This window comes from Suricata suricatta, chromosome 13 (genome assembly GCF_006229205.1).
Source record: "Suricata suricatta isolate VVHF042 chromosome 13, meerkat_22Aug2017_6uvM2_HiC, whole genome shotgun sequence".
Classification (NCBI taxonomy): domain Eukaryota; kingdom Metazoa; phylum Chordata; class Mammalia; order Carnivora; family Herpestidae; genus Suricata; species Suricata suricatta.
In genome coordinates this window covers 72,728,700-72,748,038 of record NC_043712.1, presented here as the reverse complement: position 1 = coordinate 72,748,038, position 19,339 = coordinate 72,728,700, and the positions used below count along the sequence as shown (strand labels likewise).

General features: G+C 36.2%; 1 protein-coding gene across 1 annotated transcript in view; it reads left to right on the top strand.

The window, feature by feature from the left end:
- The window catches only part of VPS13A (vacuolar protein sorting 13 homolog A), a 223,031-nt gene that overhangs the window by 116,880 nt on the left and 86,812 nt on the right, over positions 1 to 19,339 (top strand). Inside the window, exons 33-37 of the mRNA XM_029919678.1 lie at positions 2,201 to 2,351; positions 9,035 to 9,162; positions 9,721 to 9,890; positions 10,441 to 10,658; positions 11,362 to 11,594. Of these exons, the coding sequence (XP_029775538.1) occupies positions 2,201 to 2,351; positions 9,035 to 9,162; positions 9,721 to 9,890; positions 10,441 to 10,658; positions 11,362 to 11,594 (900 nt within the window). The remainder of the gene's footprint in view (positions 1 to 2,200; positions 2,352 to 9,034; positions 9,163 to 9,720; positions 9,891 to 10,440; positions 10,659 to 11,361; positions 11,595 to 19,339) is intronic.

The window sequence follows — 19,339 nt, the reverse complement described above, 5'->3', positions numbered from 1 at the left end:
CCTGTTGATTGATACTGCTTCACAGATCTTTAATGTAACTATCCACAAATTCCTGTTTTCCCTTTTGACTGTCACATGCTTTGCTGAAGTGACAGCAACATATACTCTTTCTGGAAGGTTACGTCACTTTAAGAAACCTACTTAACAAATCCTCTTCCCTCCTCCAGTTTCCTTTCTATTTCTCCCTATAAAAATTGTATTCAAAAAGAGAAAACTATGATTTTTAAAGGTTTCAGACTTTTAATTGAGAAGTACGTTTTGAATTTAAAACATGATCATCTCAACTGAAAATCTTTAAGCTCATAGTGTATAAGATCATATGGACTCCCTAACTTACAAATGGAAAGTATTTTCTTAAGATAAAAATTGAAGTCTCTCTATATTGATAAGACAACAGATCACCACTTTTAAAACATAAGTAGCATGGTTCACCCAGCATACAGCACAGATCTTGGGAGTGGCATTAGGTAGATCTCTGTGGGGCAGCAGGGACATCATTTTGCTTCACTCTTCTCGAGGAAGACCCATGCAGAATGTTCAGGTGGACCTTTGCAGACCATCTATAAAGGCCCTGCTGCCTTCCAGGGCAGATGAAATTGGGTCTTCCCCTATCCTGATCCACCTGAACAGTTAGCAGATATGGACCTGAGTCCACACATTTGACCCCTCCTGGATCAGGGAAAGGTTAGAATCAGTTACTCTAATGCATCTAGACTAAGTACTGCAGCCTGTTGACTTCTGACTTGTCAGACTTTTATGGATGGCAGGATAGCCTGTCCTGACATGTAGGAGCCATAGACCAGCGGTCCTGGAATCTTTATAATTCTAAGTTCCTGCACTGAGCTGTTGGCAAGAGTGAAGATTGATGATTAATATCACCGTTTCGGGGGGACATTCGATATACATGTACTAATTGGAAGATGTGGTTTAGATGTAGTTGTAATACTTAACTTCAGCTTATTAATTTATATGAACATACTATTTTAAAAATACCAGGTATGTAATAAACACAAGGTAAGTGTCATGAATAAATGACAAAGCACAGCTTGGGAACATAAAATACAACATTTTGTTATACTGTGAATAAGATACACATGGACTTAATTTTAAGACACTAGATTAGCATATCATCTTTGAAATGCAGTCAGAGGAATCCTGGTACAAACAGAAGTGCTAAATTTTATGGTGTTAAAATTATTTCCTTGAGTTGATTGAGCACATCAACTTAGAACTTACAGGGTTTTTTGCTTTTGTTTTTCACATAATTCCTATTGTATTACAGTTCTCCAGAGAAACATAATCAAAAGGGGGGTGTGTGTGTACATGTGTATACTTGGTCTGGATGTAGTAGACTGACTTTTTGATAACTCCATTTTAGCCTCTCCCTGACACAGAGGATGAGATTCAGGAGGGGTCAAACATGTGGTCTTCTGAGGTGGACTGCAACAGCTGTTAACTACTCGGGTGGATCATCCTGGTTGGTCTTCCTCAGAAGGCAACTGGGCATTTATAGATGTATATATCCTATATACATACCATATATGTAACATCGCGGATAATATTGGACCAAGTATCTGGATAAGGTGACCTAGCCAAGTTGACATCGAATTAACCAACACAGTTTTCAGTACAGGTCTTAGGTTCGTGATTTTAGGCTAACTTCACAACACATGGGGTTTTGAGTTACTTCATGAGTTCTTTAAAAGGATTTAAGGATGATATTTGACAATTTAGCCTCAGCTTCTTATATAAAGTCAGGATATATTTTTTATACTGAGGACTTATGTGAGGTTCAAATGAAATCATGTAAAACACATTGTGAACTATTTTCTATGATGCAAAGCATTATTTTTTTACTAATTTGCATTTGTAAATTGAGGTACTTAGTAACCCAAAAAATGCAGAGTATTTAGATAAAGGAGAAAGTTCATTTTAAAGGTTTTAAGTTATTAGGTTAATTGGTATATTCTAACAAAAAACTTGCATTTGTAGTTTTGTTGGAATGGACATCTAATTTACGTATTTCACAAGGTACTAAAGATCACCTGGTCATTTAGGAAACTCAATATTCTGTTAGTAGATATATCTAATGCATTAAAAAATTGGCTTGTGGAGGACTGAAATGAACACTTTTCTGTGTAAGAGAATTTTGAACTACATAAAGTCATAATGTTGAAATAAGCAAATCTTTTCTTCACAGTTCATTCTTAGTCAAGAAGATTTAACGACTATTTTTAAAACATTACATGGCAATATACGGTATGAACAAGGCTCTGGGGCCTCGCCTGCAGGAGTCAAAGATCAACAGAGTGTTACTGTTGGAGCTACTGCTGCCTCACCCCATGTAGAAGGTATGTTCTTAACTTCAGTGTAACCCTCCCCTCCCCGTCTCCAACCCTTGCTGGTCATCTTCTATCCTTCTTTCCATTCTCTGGTTTGAGTTTTTGGAAAATAAAATATATAGATTTTTTTAAAGTTCTCTAAATTGAGTATCTCTAAATTGTCTGTTATTAGACATTCTGTTAATTTTTTTCTTTGAATCAAAATTCCTAATCATGTTGTAACAAAATCCCTTAGTATTTATTCCTGTTACACCAAGTACCCTGTACGTCTTTATTTTCAACTTTTCTCATCATCCGCTGCTTCTTCCTTATTCCTAGCACAGCATATATCCCAGACAGAATATTTTTATATTAGGAGTATCAAAATATTAAGGATGTCAGTAGAGAACAATCAGTAATAAATGATGAATTTCAGCAAATATCTGTAAGATAGGTGGAGCAGAGCAGAGGGAAATCAAACTCAGTTGCATGTAATGTTAGATTTACTGTGCTATGTGGAACCTGATTGGGTCATTTAGGCTGGGATGATTGTGCTTCACAAGAATAAAGTTCATATTCTAGCATTTTGGGGGATCCTCAAATCTACCTACCTCAAAATGAAACCTGGTCCACCAAATCCATTCTTGGCAAGCCCTGAGATAATATGCAGCTTTTTTGTGTGTCAGGAAAACACAAAAACAGCCCTACATTTATAACATTATAGGAAATTCTATCCTTATTGAGTATAATAATCAGTCTAGTCCTTTATTGTTAAAATATTTATGGTCAGAATAAGGCAATGGCAAGAATGTAAGCATAAAAGAAACCAAGATAACAAAAAACTGTTTTCCAAGTCAAAGAAAAATAATTGAGGTAACAGAATAGAATGTAAACAAACAGAAAACAAACTCTAATTCATTATCAGAGGATTTTGAGAATATAGAAACTGAGTCCTGCCATCACTACCTTCCACCCTCTCAAGATACTCTTTCTGAGTTCTTAGAACCCAAAAATACAGTGAAATTTTGAAACAGAACAAATGCACTAGGCATGAGGTTAAAATGTAAGTAAGTAAGATAAAACTTAAGAATGATATACCTTTAGCTATGTGGGGGTGCCTGGGTGGCTCAGTCAGTTAAGTATCTGATTCTTGATCTCAGCTCCGGTCACGATCTCACGGTTTGTGAAATGGAGCCTCACACTGTGCTCTGTGCTGACAGTGCAGAGACTGCTTGGGATTCTCTCTGCATCCCTCCCCTGGTTGTGCTCGCTGTCTCTCCCTCCCCACCCCTATCGAAATAAATAAATTTAAAAAAAGAATGATAGACCTTTAATTCAAAAGTTGCAGAGTCATAAGTATGTTAGGAGAAGAACTGAGAAAATGGAAGAGAAGAACCTTTGTAAGAAATAATAGAAAATCTCGACTGCTAATTAAATATTGAAATAAATTCTTGTATATAAAAAAATCTAACGAGTTTCAAGCAGATTAAATAAACAAAGACTGCCCATGCAAACACATTTTCATGAAACGTCAAAATCACAAAGGTAAGCTTTATATAGTTTCAGGCTGTTTATTAGGGCGTTGGAAAAAGTTACTGGGATCAGATTACCATAAACAAAGCTGGATGGGATGGAGTAGGAGTAGATGGATGGTAAAAGATAATTAAGTCAGATATCTAAGAAAAAATGATTTTGAAGTTAGGATTCTATATGGTCAAACTATAAAATGTGAAAACAATAATTCTCAAATTTCTGGTGACTCAAAGTTTACTTCCTTTATACTCATTCATAAATTAGTTTTAAATATAATCTAGCAAAACAAACAAGGAATCCAGGTAAAAGGAAAACATGAGATTCAAAAACAATGGGCCTACTCAGGAGTGCATTGAAAAGGAATCCCCAAATTTTCTGTTTTATTGGGCTAGGATGTTCTTGGTTTTCATTAAAGGGGAATTCAGAATGCCTTGGGGAAAATTTTCAAGAAGTGGAAAAATGTCTTTAGGAAGAAAAATAGCATAAATTTCATATAATATATAGAATGAGGGATTAATTAGCTATAGAAAGGAAGACATGCTTTTGGCTCCTAAGAAGGGACATATCTCTACCATACAGTCTGGGCCAGAAGTGAAGTAGATTTACGATTTGCATGACTTTGAGCCATTGTTTGAATGTGAGAAGAGATTCTCTCTTCTTCTTTAAGAGATGGACTAGTTGTGATATAGCAGTAGAGGAAGTGTTAATAATAAACTACTATTGTCTTCATTGAAAATGATCACATAGCCATAGTTAACACATGGAAGACTTAACTAGGTAAGTAAGAATGTAAATGTTATTACCTATGTTAACATGGAAATGGAGACATAACTAACCAAAACTGGAAAAGAAGAAGGTGGGGCAGATAGAGGAAGTGGTAAGGACTTAAAATAGTGGGGAGCATAAAGATAATGTCTAAAATGAAACAGTAGACATTTAAATACATTACTATTTTACTTTTCTTGAAATTTATGCATACAGCAAAGTGGAAGGAATAAGGTAATAAACCCAAATGTACTCATCAACCCAGTGTCAACAACTAGTATCATGTGATCATCTTTCTTACTGCTGTAACTCTGCTTTTTCTTCCCCTACTCCCACCCCACTAAGTGATTTTAAAGAACATCTCAGATGGTCTACCTTTAGTTGGTATTTAAGCAATCAGTAAGAACTTTACTTTTTAAATGTAATCATAGTAACATTGTCACCCCTAAAAACATAGCTATACTCCTATAAACCATGAAAATATCCTGGTAGGCTTCATTTTCTCCTGATTGTCTCATAAATGCTTCTTTACAAGTTTTTTTTAAATAATGATAAATGGACCAATTCACAAGAAAGATTCAACAACTTTAAATCTGTACCTAATAACAGAGCTTCAAAATTTAGGTGACAAAAATTGACAAAACTAAAAGAAGAAATACACCTATACAGAATTATAGTTATGTATTTAGCATACCACTCTTAGTAATTAATAGAATATAGACCAAAAAAAGTCGGAATATAGAATATTTGAACACTGTTAACAAAATTGACCTAATTGATAATATAATACCACATTCAATAATTGCAGAATTCACTTCTTTTAAAAGGGCTTTTAGAGTATTCACAAGGAAAGACCATTCTGGGAGGCCATGAAATTTTCTGACCACATGGAATTAAATTAGAAACCATTAGAAATAGGATGTCAAAGAAGCTTGAAATGGTTGGGCATTAAACACTTTTTAAATAACCTGTGAGTCAAAAAAGAAAGGACGAGGGAAATTAGAAAATTGTTTAAATGGGAAGATAATGAACAAAAAACATACCAAAATTTGAGAATGCAGCTATAAAGCAGTGCTGAAATAATTTTGTGGCTCAAAAGGATTTGATTAGGAAAAAACAGAAGTTTAAAAAATTAAATCTTTTGCCTAAAGAAAGTAGAAAAGAGCAAATTAAATCCAAAGTAAATAAAAGAAAGGAGTAATACAGATATGAGTAGAAATCAATGGAAGAGAAACAGGTAAACAATAGAGAAAATTGGCAAAATCAGACTATTTTCATTGGAAAAAACTAATAAAATCAAATGCTTCAGAGGGAGGAAAGAAAGAAAAAAAATGATCAGTATTAGAGTTAGATAGATACTGCAGATCACTACCAGGATAAGGGAATATTGTGAATAATTTGTGACCATTCATGAAATGGACAAATTACTTGGAAAACACAAAATTGACATAAGATATAAAAATCTGAGTAGCCCTGTATCTGTTAAAGGATTTGAATTTCAGTGGTGAATCCTATAAAATATTTAAGTTAGAAATAATACCAATGTTACATATTCTTTTCTGGAAGTTGAAGGAAGGGGGATCGCTTCCTTAGCCATTTTCTAAAGCAAGCATTACTCTGGTAATAAGGAAAAGAAGAAGTCCTTTCAGGAAAAGAATCTTGGGGTGCCTCGTGGCTCATTTGGTTAAGTGTTTGATTCTTGGTTTTGGCTCCAGTCATATTCTTGACGCCATGGAGCCTGCTTGGGAAATTTTACTTTCTTTCTCTCTCTCTCCCTCCCTTCCCCCTCCTCTCTCCAAATAAATAAGCATTTAAAAAAATCACGGGGACGGGCACCTGGGTGTCCCAGTCAGTTAAATGTCTAGGCTTACTTATGTCATGATCTCACAGTTCAGGAGTTCAAGCCCCACATCGGGCTCTGTGCCAACAGCTTGGAGCCTGCTTCAGATTCTATGTCTCCCTCTCTCTGCCCACCCCCTACTCACACTCTTGTCTCTCTCTCTCTCTTAAATAAATTTAAAAAAATTTTTTTAAATCACACACCAAATCCTTCATGAACACAGATATTGAAAAATTTAACAACATATTAGTATACTGAATCCAGCAATAAGGATATAGGATATTTGACCTTGACCAAGTGAGAATTATCCTAAAATGCGAAGTTGGTTTAACAGTCAAAAATCACTACATTAACAAGAAAATCATATCTTAACAGATGCAAAGAAAGCATTTGACAATTCTGCACCTGTTTGTGATGGTAACTAGAAATATCCAAAAGGCGTACTTAATGCTGAAGTGTTAAATTTTCCCTGTAAAGTAGGCACAAGTCAGAAGTGTCCCTCATCCTCATTCCAGGTCAACTGGCAGTCATTGATAGAGGAATAAAGCCAGGAGAAGGATCACTAGGTCTAAAGAGTAGAAAGAAGTAAAACTGCCTTTGACCACATAGCCAGAAAACCCAAATCAAAAGGGCAAAAAAAAAATCATAAAAGAACAAAGATTTATACTATCTAATTTCAAAATTTGGAAAAATCTATAAAAATCAAGTTAGTATGGTTATTGATGTAGTATAACTAGAATTGTAAAACCCAAGAGTCCAGAAAACACATAAGTAGAGTCCACTGATTTTCATTAAAGACTAGTCAGTAGGGAAAGGATAAACTTTTTAATAAATGATGCTGTCACAACTAGATAAATGTAGGAAAAATTGAATCTCGTCCCTTTATGCCATACACAGAAATTAACTTGAGATGGATGAAGACCTGTGTTTGGAAGCTAAAACTTTTAAGTTTCTAAAAGAAACCACGGGTATCTTCATGATCAGGGAATAACCAAAATTTCTTAGGCAGATAGAACACTAATCATAAAAACTTTGTAAAGGAGACTTCGTAAACATTTTTAACTTACCCTTATCAAAAGTTGCTTTCAGATTGTGAAAAGTGAGGCCTCAGTCTGAGATACATATTCATGATACCTGTATCTGACATTTTCACATCTAGAATACCTGATAACTCCTCGAAATTAAGTACTTAAAATAAAATCAAGAGAATTACTGAAAGAATTGTATACTTAGGAGAGGATATTTTAAATGTACAGTAAGTAGGTGAAAATGTGCTAATATAGTTATTTATCAGGAAAACTTAACTCCAAATGTTGATGAGTATATGAATCAGCAGAATCACATTAATGTGATTTGGGAATGTGAATATGTTGGGAATGTAGGGAATGTGAAATAGTGTAACTACTTCAACAGAGTTTGGCAGTTGACATATAATCTATCCTGTAACAAACAATTCGGGTCCAAGTATTTACCATACCCATGCCAAAATAAGTACATATATATACAAAATGACTTAGGAGTGTTTGTAGCACATTGATTCCTAAAAGCTTAAATCTGGAAACAACCCATTTGTTCATCCCTACTTATCCTGTATGTTCAACCCATGTGTTCAACCCTTGCTTATCCCTAAGAATGGATAAACTGTACATTTTCGTAGAATGCATTTTCATAGACTGCATAAGAAAGAACTACTGATCCTTGCAACAACATGGATGACTCTCAGAAACACATTTCTCAAGGAAGCCAAACACAGAAAGAGGTTTTACTCTAAATAAGACTTTATGCAGAATTTAAGAACAAACAAACAAAATTAACCTTTGGTGATTAAAAATTAGAAAGGTAGGGAGGTTGAAGATTAGTTGGAAAGGGTTACAAGAGAGCTTTCTGGAGTAATGTAAATATTTTGTTTCTTAATTGGAGTGTTTGTGGCAGGGATATATAAAATCCATTAAATTGTTCCACTAAGATTATTTCACTGATGTAAATTTTACCTCAATTAAAAATAAGTTACATGGTGTGGTGGTACTTGTCTCTGCAGTTGGGTAGAATGAGAATTAACAGTTGCTTGTGTTTTTAGTAAAAGAATATATACCATTAAATATATACCATGTACATGAATGCCTTGACTCAACATGTAAAATGCAGACAAGAATAAATTTTGATTCCTTTTCAGTGGAACTTTTTTTAAACATCATTTGAGATGCTCTTGTTTGCTTTTAGTTTTTTGAAGTAAGTTTGAATCCTAAACTAGGTGCCAGATATTCTAGTATGCATTTTACACATATTCTTTTACTTAATCCCAAAACATTCCCAGTGGTTAGTTCTGTTATTCTCATTTTACAAAAATGGAAACAGGAGCGTTAGTTTTTGATGTTTCCAAGTTACTACACAGAAAGAATCCTAAGCCAAGAGTTACTGAGTTCAACATCTAAATTTTCTAATCTTTTTTTATTTTCTTGAATAACATTATACTATTCCTATTTAATGGATAATTGTCTTAAGCCTATTTTAAGCCTGTTTTAATGACTTCTGCTTTTCTTGACTGTTTTGGCCAATAACTTTTCATTTTCCCAAGGAACAACTGTAGTGACAGCTGCTGTGGTAGAAATACATTCACAGGCCTCTCAGGTTAAGACAACGCTAAATATGAGTTTCAAAACTGATTATCTCACCATGATACTGTATAGTCCAAGTCCTGAGCAGGTAAGTTAAGAAAGAAAAATTATTTTTTCACTGGATGAAAATGATATGGGTGAATGCTTAATAAAGCAACAATTGTTGGGGCACTTGGGTGGCTCAGTTGGTTGAGCGTCCCACTTTGGCTCAGGTCATGGTCTCGTAGTTCGTAAATTTGAACCCAGCATCTGGGCTCTGTGCTGACAGCTCAGAGCCTGGAGCCTGCTTGGGATTCTGTGTCTCCTCTCTCTCTGCTTTCCCCCATTCACACTCTGTCTCTCTCAGAAATAAACATTTAAAAAATATTTTAAAAAATAAAGTAACAGTTGTTAATATTTCATTATCTTCTAAAAAATGTTACTGATTTTTTTCACTGCAATAACAAAATTAATTTAACCATTACCCTTTTAAGATAAGTTATCTTTCCTATAGGCAGTGATGTAAAAAATAATTTTTTAAATTAAATGGTTTTTTGGCCTTTCATTGGCAAATTCTATGGAGGTAGAGAATATGGTAGCCCATATCTTAAAATATGTGTTAGATTTTGTTTTTGTGTAAAATGTGTATTGATTTCCTCTTCCACAGACTTCCTTTACAGATGTTCGTGATCCTGCTCTGAAACTTGCTGAATTTAAGTTGGAGAATATTATAAGTACTGCAAAGATGTATACAGATGACTCCATATTTTCTTCCTTCTCATTAAAAAACTGTATTTTAGATGATAAAAGACCTCATGTCAAAAAGGCAACTCCTAGGTAATAGTATGTTTAGTTTTTATTTGAGAAATGTTTGATTTGTTTGACAAAACTTAATCGCAAAATTGCATAGTTGTTTTCTGGATACATCCTAAGATCCTCAGAGGTTCGATTTAATGGAGTCCTGGTTCTCAGTCAGCATTTAAAATGTCTTCATTGATTTATGTGCTGTTCTTACTGGATCGTTGATGGATTGGTTAAAAAGAAATAATCAGTGTAATTAAATTGGTTTTTTTAAAATGAATCTCTTTTACCTAAATTATTACTAATCTTTGTAAGTTCTAATGGAAAAACATGGAAAATTTAGAAGATAAATATGTTGAGATTCTAAGTTCTGCCAGTTGCTTAAAGTTACACTTCCTAATTTATGAAACAATGTGCTCCAGAATTTTCTAAGTCTGTTATTTGGAGTAGTTTATGATCTTCCCAGGAGAAATGACCTCAGAATGCTGGTTTGCTGTGAGTAAAATGAATAAGAGGTCTTTTGACTTTTATTGATGTGTTTGGTTATTGTTAAGATACTCACAGGAATTGTTATTGTATTTTTCAGAATGATAGGACTGACAGTTGGGTTCGACAAAAAGGACATGATGGATGTAAAGTATAGGAAAATCAGAGATGGTTTGGTAACTGATTTAGTCTTTCAAGAAATGTATATTTGTGCCAGTGTGGAATTTCTGCTGACAGTTGCAAATGTCTTTCTTGAGGCCTACACCACAGGCACGGCTGTAGAAACCAGTGTTCAAACGTGGACTGCTAAGGAAGAAGGTTAGTTATTGGCTAAAATATTTAGTATCTGTATTATTGAAATGCTACAATTGCACTTACCTGGATTATCTTTCTAGATGTTGAGGTTAAGAGAATTAATAAAAATAAAAATCTTTATTTTTCAAAGGCAAGTGAAAAACTTAAATGTGTTTTCCATTAAGATGTGCAGTTTGTATGTTTTTCTACATGTAAGTATATATTGGGTTCAATAATTAAGGGGCCTGTATTAGAATATGCAAATATGCTTCTCTGTAGGCAGCAGTTTAAAAGAATATTTTTGACAAAAACAAGCAGGAGAAATAAAGAGCTGACTATTCCCTTTCATAATTAAAGATAATATTTTTACTTAACATACTCATTTATCTTTGTTGTTTTTTACAGCTCTCTATATCCTTTCCATGTGTGGTTCAGTGTGGAATAGCAGAAAGTGTGCCAAGTTGAGAGTCAGAAATGGGGTTAGTTCCCACCTCTGCCATCAAAGGGTTTTTTCCCCACATTTAAAAATTTTGTTAAGACTATAGCATCTTCAACTTTTATACTAAAAGAATTAGAGTAGATTCCTTTAAGACCTAAGTTTCTTTTATTTTTTTCCTTGGAATGAAAAAAAAATTTTTCTCACAAGTAGCAAGTTTTTCATAAATAATTTATATAACAAAGATTTAGAAATATTTTAAAATGTGAACTTATTTTTGTTTCTATTTAGTACCTGTACAGGAAAAAGAGAAGTGGGAAGTTAATATTATTATTAAAAATCCTGAAATTGTGTTTGTGGCTGATATGACACGAAGTGATGCTCCTGCCTTAGTCATTACGACACAGTGTGAAATTTGTTGGAAAGGTGACCGTGAGAACAGTACAATGACTGCTGCCATTAAAGACCTTCAAGTGAGAGCCTGCCCGTTTCTTCCGGTCAGGAGGAAAGGCAGAATCACTACAGTGAGTTTACTCTTGCCTTATCTGCATAATTGTAAACTATTTTGGTTTAGCTGTATGCCTCTTTAGAAAACTACCAACATACTTTGCAACCTTTTTTGTAAAATACTTTTCTCTCTTCTTGAAGAGCCTAGTTGAGATTATTATTACGCAAGCTTGGAAGCTCTTTTTCATTTTTCGTTGCTCCTCAGTGTTGTGTTTGCAGGGATAATCTCACAAAGAAGTTGTTTTCATCAGGACACTTCTCTGAGACCTCACTGGCTTTCTGACCACGTCAGTTCCACACTGCTCTTACTTCTTTGAGGCTTTCTACCAGTTTATTGCTTTTAATTGTTTTCTCCCATCTGGACACTTTTGCTCAGATAGATGTTTGTTCTTTTTTCTATGTAACTTATTTGAACCTTCAGCCATTTGCTTCCATACACGTCACATTTATGTTTTACTCTGTGGTAGCCTCTTGGCCTTCTCCTCTTCATGACTGAGGAAAGTCCGTTTCTTCAAAGACATCTTTTTCAAGTTAACTCTTACTCCTACTAGCCGTATAAAACACAAATTGTGTAGGCTTCTACAAGGAGTAGTAGAAGCATAAATGTTCTGTATACTATCAACATAGAAATATAAGCTGTAATTTTGTTATAAGTAAATACATGCATATTAGGATACAGGAGAGTTTCTTTTCTTAGTTTGCAAGTTGGATCGGCTCACCACTAACAAGAAAGGAAAAAAAAAATGGAGGGCATATTAATTCTCTTTAATGTTATAATTTAGAAATTTTACATATGTTTTTTCTATTTACATCTCTTTGGCTTTGTTAAAAGACAAAATCCAACCAAGTAAATGTGAAGATCTAATTGGCTTTATTAAGCATTTTATAGAATTTGACTGCATCCCATTTAGCAAATAGAAGCTCCTGGGGGTTATATAAAATGGAAGGTTTTTTAATAGGAAGGAGAATGGAGCAAGGAAGTTATTTAGCAAAAGAAAGGATTATTTCAGACCAGGTCACATTTCGTTAAAAGAGTGAGGCTTGTTAGGTAGATTAACTCATCTTCCTTTTAGGGATAGAGTAGGGTCCATATGATAGATTACCTCATTGGTGCAGACCAAAAAGTTTCTGATTAAGACTACCTTTTGGGAGGGAGGTTGAAACTGCAGTTAGGTTAGATATTAAGCCCTGGTTTAGTAATTAGGCTAGCATAAGTGACTTCATCTTGGTCTGATGGCTTTTCCTTTTATTAACAGCCTGAACTTAACTGTATGACCACACTTCTCTTCAAAAAGGGCTGGAGTATGTGGTCTTTTTTCCTGAGCTACCTTGTGCTCACATAAAACATTTATTACTATAGGAGAGAAGAGGAGATACAAGGTGACAGAGGTCCTGCCCTATTGGTCACTCACTTTCTTCCTTTGTCAACACATAAAATTTGTACTTGTCTTTTCTCATCCAGAAAACATCAAGCCAAAGTCCAGGATCTTTAGGTGATAGTTTGCTTTGTTCAGTCTGCTGTGACTTCTCATTTTTGACAGTCTATTAACTAACAGACAAGCTATTGCTTTTCAGCAAGTGCTCCCATCACTCCATCACCACACACAAATACTACATAAATGGTGGTTGAGGACAGGATAGTTGTGATTCAGAAAAAGAAAGAATGGGAACACTTGGTAGTCACTTACCCTTAACAACTGTCTTATCCTTTGAGTGGAAATGTGAAAACTTGCAGCTCTTACAGAGGAGTCTAGTTCTTGGGAGAGCACGTGTTGGACTCTTCCATTTTACTCTTGTGGAAGAACATTGCCGTCATTTTCTCAGGTGGCTCTGACTTTCCCCTTTGGAAGATTTTTTTTTTTTAGCCATTATTCTCTGTAGACACGTGGCTATTGTCTTTTAGGGGGGAACCCCACTGTTGTCACAACTTCCTCCTGTGTTGGTTACTCAGCAGTCGAATAGCATTTTTTGCATGACAGATAATAGTTTCTTTGGCAGTCCTTCATTCCTTGAACATTTAGTTTACATCTAGGTAGTTCTGTTATACCCAGATCACAATATCCCCGAAGAGCGAGGTCACCAGGGAGACCAAATCACGCATGCAGAAGCAAAGGGTGTTTATTACGGGCTTAAGCTCGGTCTCTCAGATTTCCCCAACGCAGTGGATCCGTGCTGAGAGCCCCGAACAAGGGCTGAGTGGGGGTTTTTATGGGGTTTGGGAAGAAGGAGTCACAAGAAATTGTGACACAGGTACAGTGATCCAGTCATTACCGTATAACAGCATTGGCAGCCATACGTTTTGTTTAGAGCATTCGTTACTTTTGGTGGGACCCAATCACAATATTTAGAGTAGTTTTGAAATTAATCAATTACAGAGTGAGCCCAGGGTCTTCTTCAGTGACTAATGGGTTAACTTTAACATTAGGCAACAGAGTCCTAGCTATAGTTTCTATCTACAGGCCTCCCCCTTAGGAATGTGGAGAGTGGTTACTGGCCTTTTCTGATTGGGTGTTGTGAAGGTGGTCTCTCCTGCCTTGGGCAATGTGTAACTGCCTGATAGTTTCGGGGAAACTGAAACTTAGGCCTTTAAGGTCAGAGGGGAAACTTAAAGCCTGTCATGGAGTCAGTTTGGTTCAGACCTGTGTCCTTTCAGTTCTAGGTATAAGCATCCATAACCAAAGCATGCATTTATTGATTTACTCTAGAAAACACCTAATTTACTCATCTTTACATTCTGTCTATTCTACCTTCATCCTGATTTAGTAAAGGCTACTTTAATCATAGATTTGGGCAAGGGGGACAAGCACCATCTGTTATCTAATTTTTGCCACAGGCTAGTTCCCATGTTTGATTTTAACAAAAATTGCCAGAGAAAGACTAGGAGTGCAGTCTTCTCTCTCGCTGAGGCTCCTCTTGAGAGCCTGAGTCTCTGTAGTTTCCTTTCTCTCACAGGGCTTTGCAGACAGCAGAATGAAGGAGCTAGTACAAAGGAACATTCTAAATATTCCAAGGCTGTCTGGGTGAAGTCAGGTTTTTTCCTAGAGTACATTGTCTGCCTTCCTAGGTACCACCAGTACCAGTTTTACCAAATATTTTTGCTATGGCATTGTCAAAATCATCATTTTGTATTTTTGTAGCTGGGGTGCTGGGGTACAAGAGCACCTGGCTCAGCGGGGCCCAGATAGACCAGGTTCAGCCACTTGCTCCTAATAAAATCCAAAGGCAGAGAGACAGTGGTGAAACAGGAAAGGAATTTATTTCAGTGAGGCCAACACTGGGAAAACAGCAGACTAATATCTCAAAGACTGTCTCCAAAGTACCAAAAATGCTTCTAGGTTTATATAAGGAAAATGTGGGATGAGGAGCCTGGAGGGCTGAGTTGGTTGAGCATACGCTTCATTTTAGCCCAGGTTGTGATCTTATGATTTGTGGAATTGAGCCTTACGTCAGGCTCTGGGTTGGCAGCAGGAGCCTGCTCAGATTCTCTTTCCCTCTTTCTCTGCCCCTCCCCTGCTTGTGCGTGCACTTGTGCACACATGCTTGTACTCTCTCTCTCTGAAAATAATAGAATAAACTTCAAAAAAATGTGATTCAGAGGTTGGTGGGTATGAGCAGAAGGGCAGTAAAAGTCAGGTGGATCATTGTCTTGTGGTCAGTTACATGGGTCTTGCTGGCTCAGGGCAGTCCTCAGTGCTTGAGGGGTAGTTTCAGTTCCCATCAGGGATGCTTTGCCTGTAGGATCTATCGCCTGTGTTAAGTAATCTATAAAGAAAAACTTAATCAGTTACAAAGTACAGACTGAGGTCATAATGGGAGGTAGTTGAAGTCCTCTTTCATTTTGAAATATCCCTTGTCCATTCAATTATCACATCAGTCACAGATATTTTGACTTTGCTGCAAAAGTGCCAACTTCTCCATTTGACATTCTTTATTAGTTAGGATATTAATTAGGTGCTGTAACAAGCGGTGCCTCCCAAAAAATAGTTAAAGCATGGCTTGACTTCATTTAAAAGATTTTTTTCCATCTTGTTCTTCTATTCCTAGGATGTATCTTAATCTGCTTATTCAAAGAAATTGGTTTTTTTCTTCTTAGTCTAAATGGTGACCATTTAGAAATTGCTGATCATTCCACTCTGCTTAGCAGTAGCCTTCTAGAAGGTGAATCACCTCCAAATTTTGAGATAACTTCTCTGCTCCTTTTTTTCCCCGTTGGGAACTTTGCAGGGTTACCTTGGTAACTTGCTTATACTTTTAAGCAGACGTTTTTAACATGGCTTTCAACTTGTAGATGGATTTCTACTCTGCCACAAGTGACTTCCTTCATAGATGGAAATAGTATAGAAAAGCTGGACCACATTACATTTTGATAAGTTGTAGTTAGTGGAACTTTGTTATTGCATTTATTTTATATTAAAACAAATGTAGTGATTCAGCACTTCCATACATCACTCAGTGCTCATCGCAAGTGCTCCTTGATCCCCATCACTTATTTAACCCACCTTCCCACTGCTAACCATCAGTTTGTTCTTTGTAGTTAAGAATCTGTTTCTTGGTTTGTCTCTCTCTCTCTCTCTCTCTTTTTTTCCCTTTTGCTCATTTGTTTTGTTTTTGTTTCTTAAATTCCACAGATGAGTAAATCATATGTAAGTAAATCAGATATGTAAATCAAAATCGTATGAGTAAATCAAGTAAGTCTGACTGACTTATTTCACTTAGCATAATACGCTTCACCTCATTGCAAATAGCAGCATTTCATTCTTTTTTATGGCTGGGCTGTTAGCTTTTTTAAATGAATTTGTGTTCTATAAATTCTATAACTTTATTAAACTTGTTACCTATTGGAGTATTTTAATTATGTTAAATTTTATAAAAATCACCTGCAAAAGTAACATTCTTTGTTCCTTAAATGGCAATAATGACTCATCTTCATTGTATTCCCATTATTAAGTTATTACTGTATTACTATAATTTTAATATTTGCTTGTGAATTTATACATAAAACCTTTAGATGTTGAAAATTTTCCATATATAATTTTGAGAGAATCTTAATTATGAATGTGTGGAATTTTATTTTTTTAAGTTTATTTATTTTGAGAGAGAGTGCTGGAGGGACAGAGAGAGGGAGAGAATCCCAGGCAGGCTACATACTGTCAGCACAGAGCCGCATGTGGGGCTTGAACTCATAAACCCTGAGATCATGACCTGAGTCGAAACCAAGTCAGATGTTTAACCAACTGAGCCCCCCCCCCCCCCCCCCCCGGGTGCCCCATATGTGGGATTTTACTGAGTGCTTACTACTATCCAATGAAAGAAGCATAATAGTTTTTATTATTATTATAATAAATTACATTAACAGTTTTTCCTATAGCATATGAGCCTTACATTTATACCCTAATTTGGAGAGTATTTTAATTTATTCTTCTATTTTGTTAAAAGTGCCTTAGCAGACTCTATAATAAAAAACTGTAACTCTCCTGGAAGAGTAGCTGCGAGGGGAGGGGGCTTCTCAGCAGAAATGACCTTTATGCTGATGCCCGTAGGACGAGTAGGTATCGTGCTGTAGGGTAAGGGGTAGCATATGCAAAGAACGTGGGTTCCGGAGAACGTAAGTTCCCGCCCCACACCTCCCTGCACACCAGCATCTGGACTCTTATACTCTGCTTTTTTTTTTTTTCTTGGTATTCAGTGGTCTTCAATGCGAGGCAGTCCTTCTCACCACCAAGATAATGTTTGTAAAGAGGAGACCTTATAACGAACTCTTAGAGGTTTCTGTAGATGTTGTGTAGCTTAAGATTGCTTCTATGGAGGGGAAGCTGTAGCAGCAGGAAAGGAATGCATCAGTAGTGAAAATCATATAAGACTGGGAGCAGTTTGGTGAGAGTAGGAAAGAGAAAAAAATGATAGAAATAGCCCTGAAATCACAGTGGATATAGCTGGAGACAAATACTAGTAGGACAACAATTCCGTTTTAAGAACTGTTTCTACATCATTAATCTATGTGGACTGTATTGTGAACAACTTGATGGTAATGTAGTTTTGGCATGAACACATTTACGGTTGCTGACCAGCTGCATTTTTAATCTTGAATAACTAGACTAAAAATAAAGAAATTGGGTAAGGATCAACATATGCCTTCATATTTATTTTAGGAAAGGGCATTAAAGAAAAGTTTCCAAGTTATAGAGAAACTTTTATATGTATGTATCATAATTTCTTTTTGGTTTTGTCTTCCCTCAGATGAAGAGATAACAAAAGTTTTATATTGAAAATCTTGGATCATATATTGTAATGTGGTTGTAATTTCCTGTCCTTGAAGTTTAAAGATATAATATACTGAATGTTTAAGTTATGTGCCAGTTGTTCTTAATGATTTTATTAGAATAGTGATAAATCTTTAAAAAAAGTTTTTAGGTTTGTTTATTTTGAAAGAGAGGGAGGAAGGGAAGGGAGGGAGGGAGCAAGACAGTGAGGGGAGAGAGGATTCCAAGCAGGCTCTCAGCAGTGTTGGTGCCCCCAACATGGGGCTCAGACTACAAACCGTGAGATTATGACCTGAGCCAAAGCCAAGAGTTGGGCACTTAACTGATGGAGCCACCGAAGCACCTCTAGAATAGTGGTAGATTTTAATGTGGTTTCTTTGGGGAATGGGTTCGGATGTCAATTTTTCTTCCTGATTTACTCTTCATTGTTAGTGTAGGCAGAATTCTAAGATGGCCCCCAAGATTTCTCTTCCCTGTTACCTGTGTCCAGTATAGTTATCTCTTGAGTGTGGACGAAATCAAAACTATAATTAAGTCACTAATTAGTTAGCTTTGAGTTAATCAAAGAGAGATTCAGGGTGGGCCTAACCTAATTTTTAAAGTGGTGAAACATCAGAATAATGTTTTCTTGCTGGCTTTGAAGGAGCAGACTGGGGAGAGGGCCACGTGGCAGGAACCTGTGAGTGACCAGCAGGAGTGAAGGCCGTCCCCGGCCAGCAGCCGGCAGACAAATGGAGATCTCAGTCTTAGGGCCACAAAGACAGGAATTTTACCAGTGACCTGAAGGAGCTGGGAGAAAATCTTTCCCTCCTCAAGTCTTCAGATGTCATAACTGTCTGGCTGACCCCTAATGTCAGTTAGATTCCTGACCCATGAAAACAGGGAAATAATAAATTTGTGTTAAGTTACAAAGTGTGTGGAAATTTGTTATGCAGCATTAAGAAATAAACATAGATTTTTGAACCAGTGGTAAGATGGTGTTGTAGCAGTTAATCTAAAATGTGGGAGTGGCAGGAACGCCTGGGCAGCTCAGTCTGATTCTTCATTTTGGTTCAGGTCATGATCTCATGATTTGTGAGATCAAGCCCTGTGCTGGGCTCTGTGCTGACAGTGTGGATCCCACTTGGGATTCTCTCATTCCCTCTCTTTCTGCTTCTCCTGCACATGTGCCTGTGCACACTCCCTCCCTCTCTTAAAAATAAACATTAAAAACATATGGGAGCAGCTTTGGAGCTGGGCAGCAATGCAGAATCTGGAGGAATTTTAAGGAGAATAGTAGAGAAGGCCTCAATTGTGTTGAACAGACTCTTTTTTAGAAATATGGTCATTCAAGATGCTGTCCAGAGGGCCTACAAAGAAGATGAAAGACCCGTTATTGGAAGCTAACAGGATGGCTTGAGTTACAATGACAAAGAGCTTTGCAAAACTGTGTCTCATAGTTGTCTGGAAAGCAGAACTTGTGGGTGGAAAACATCGATATATATAGAGACAGCTAAGGAGAT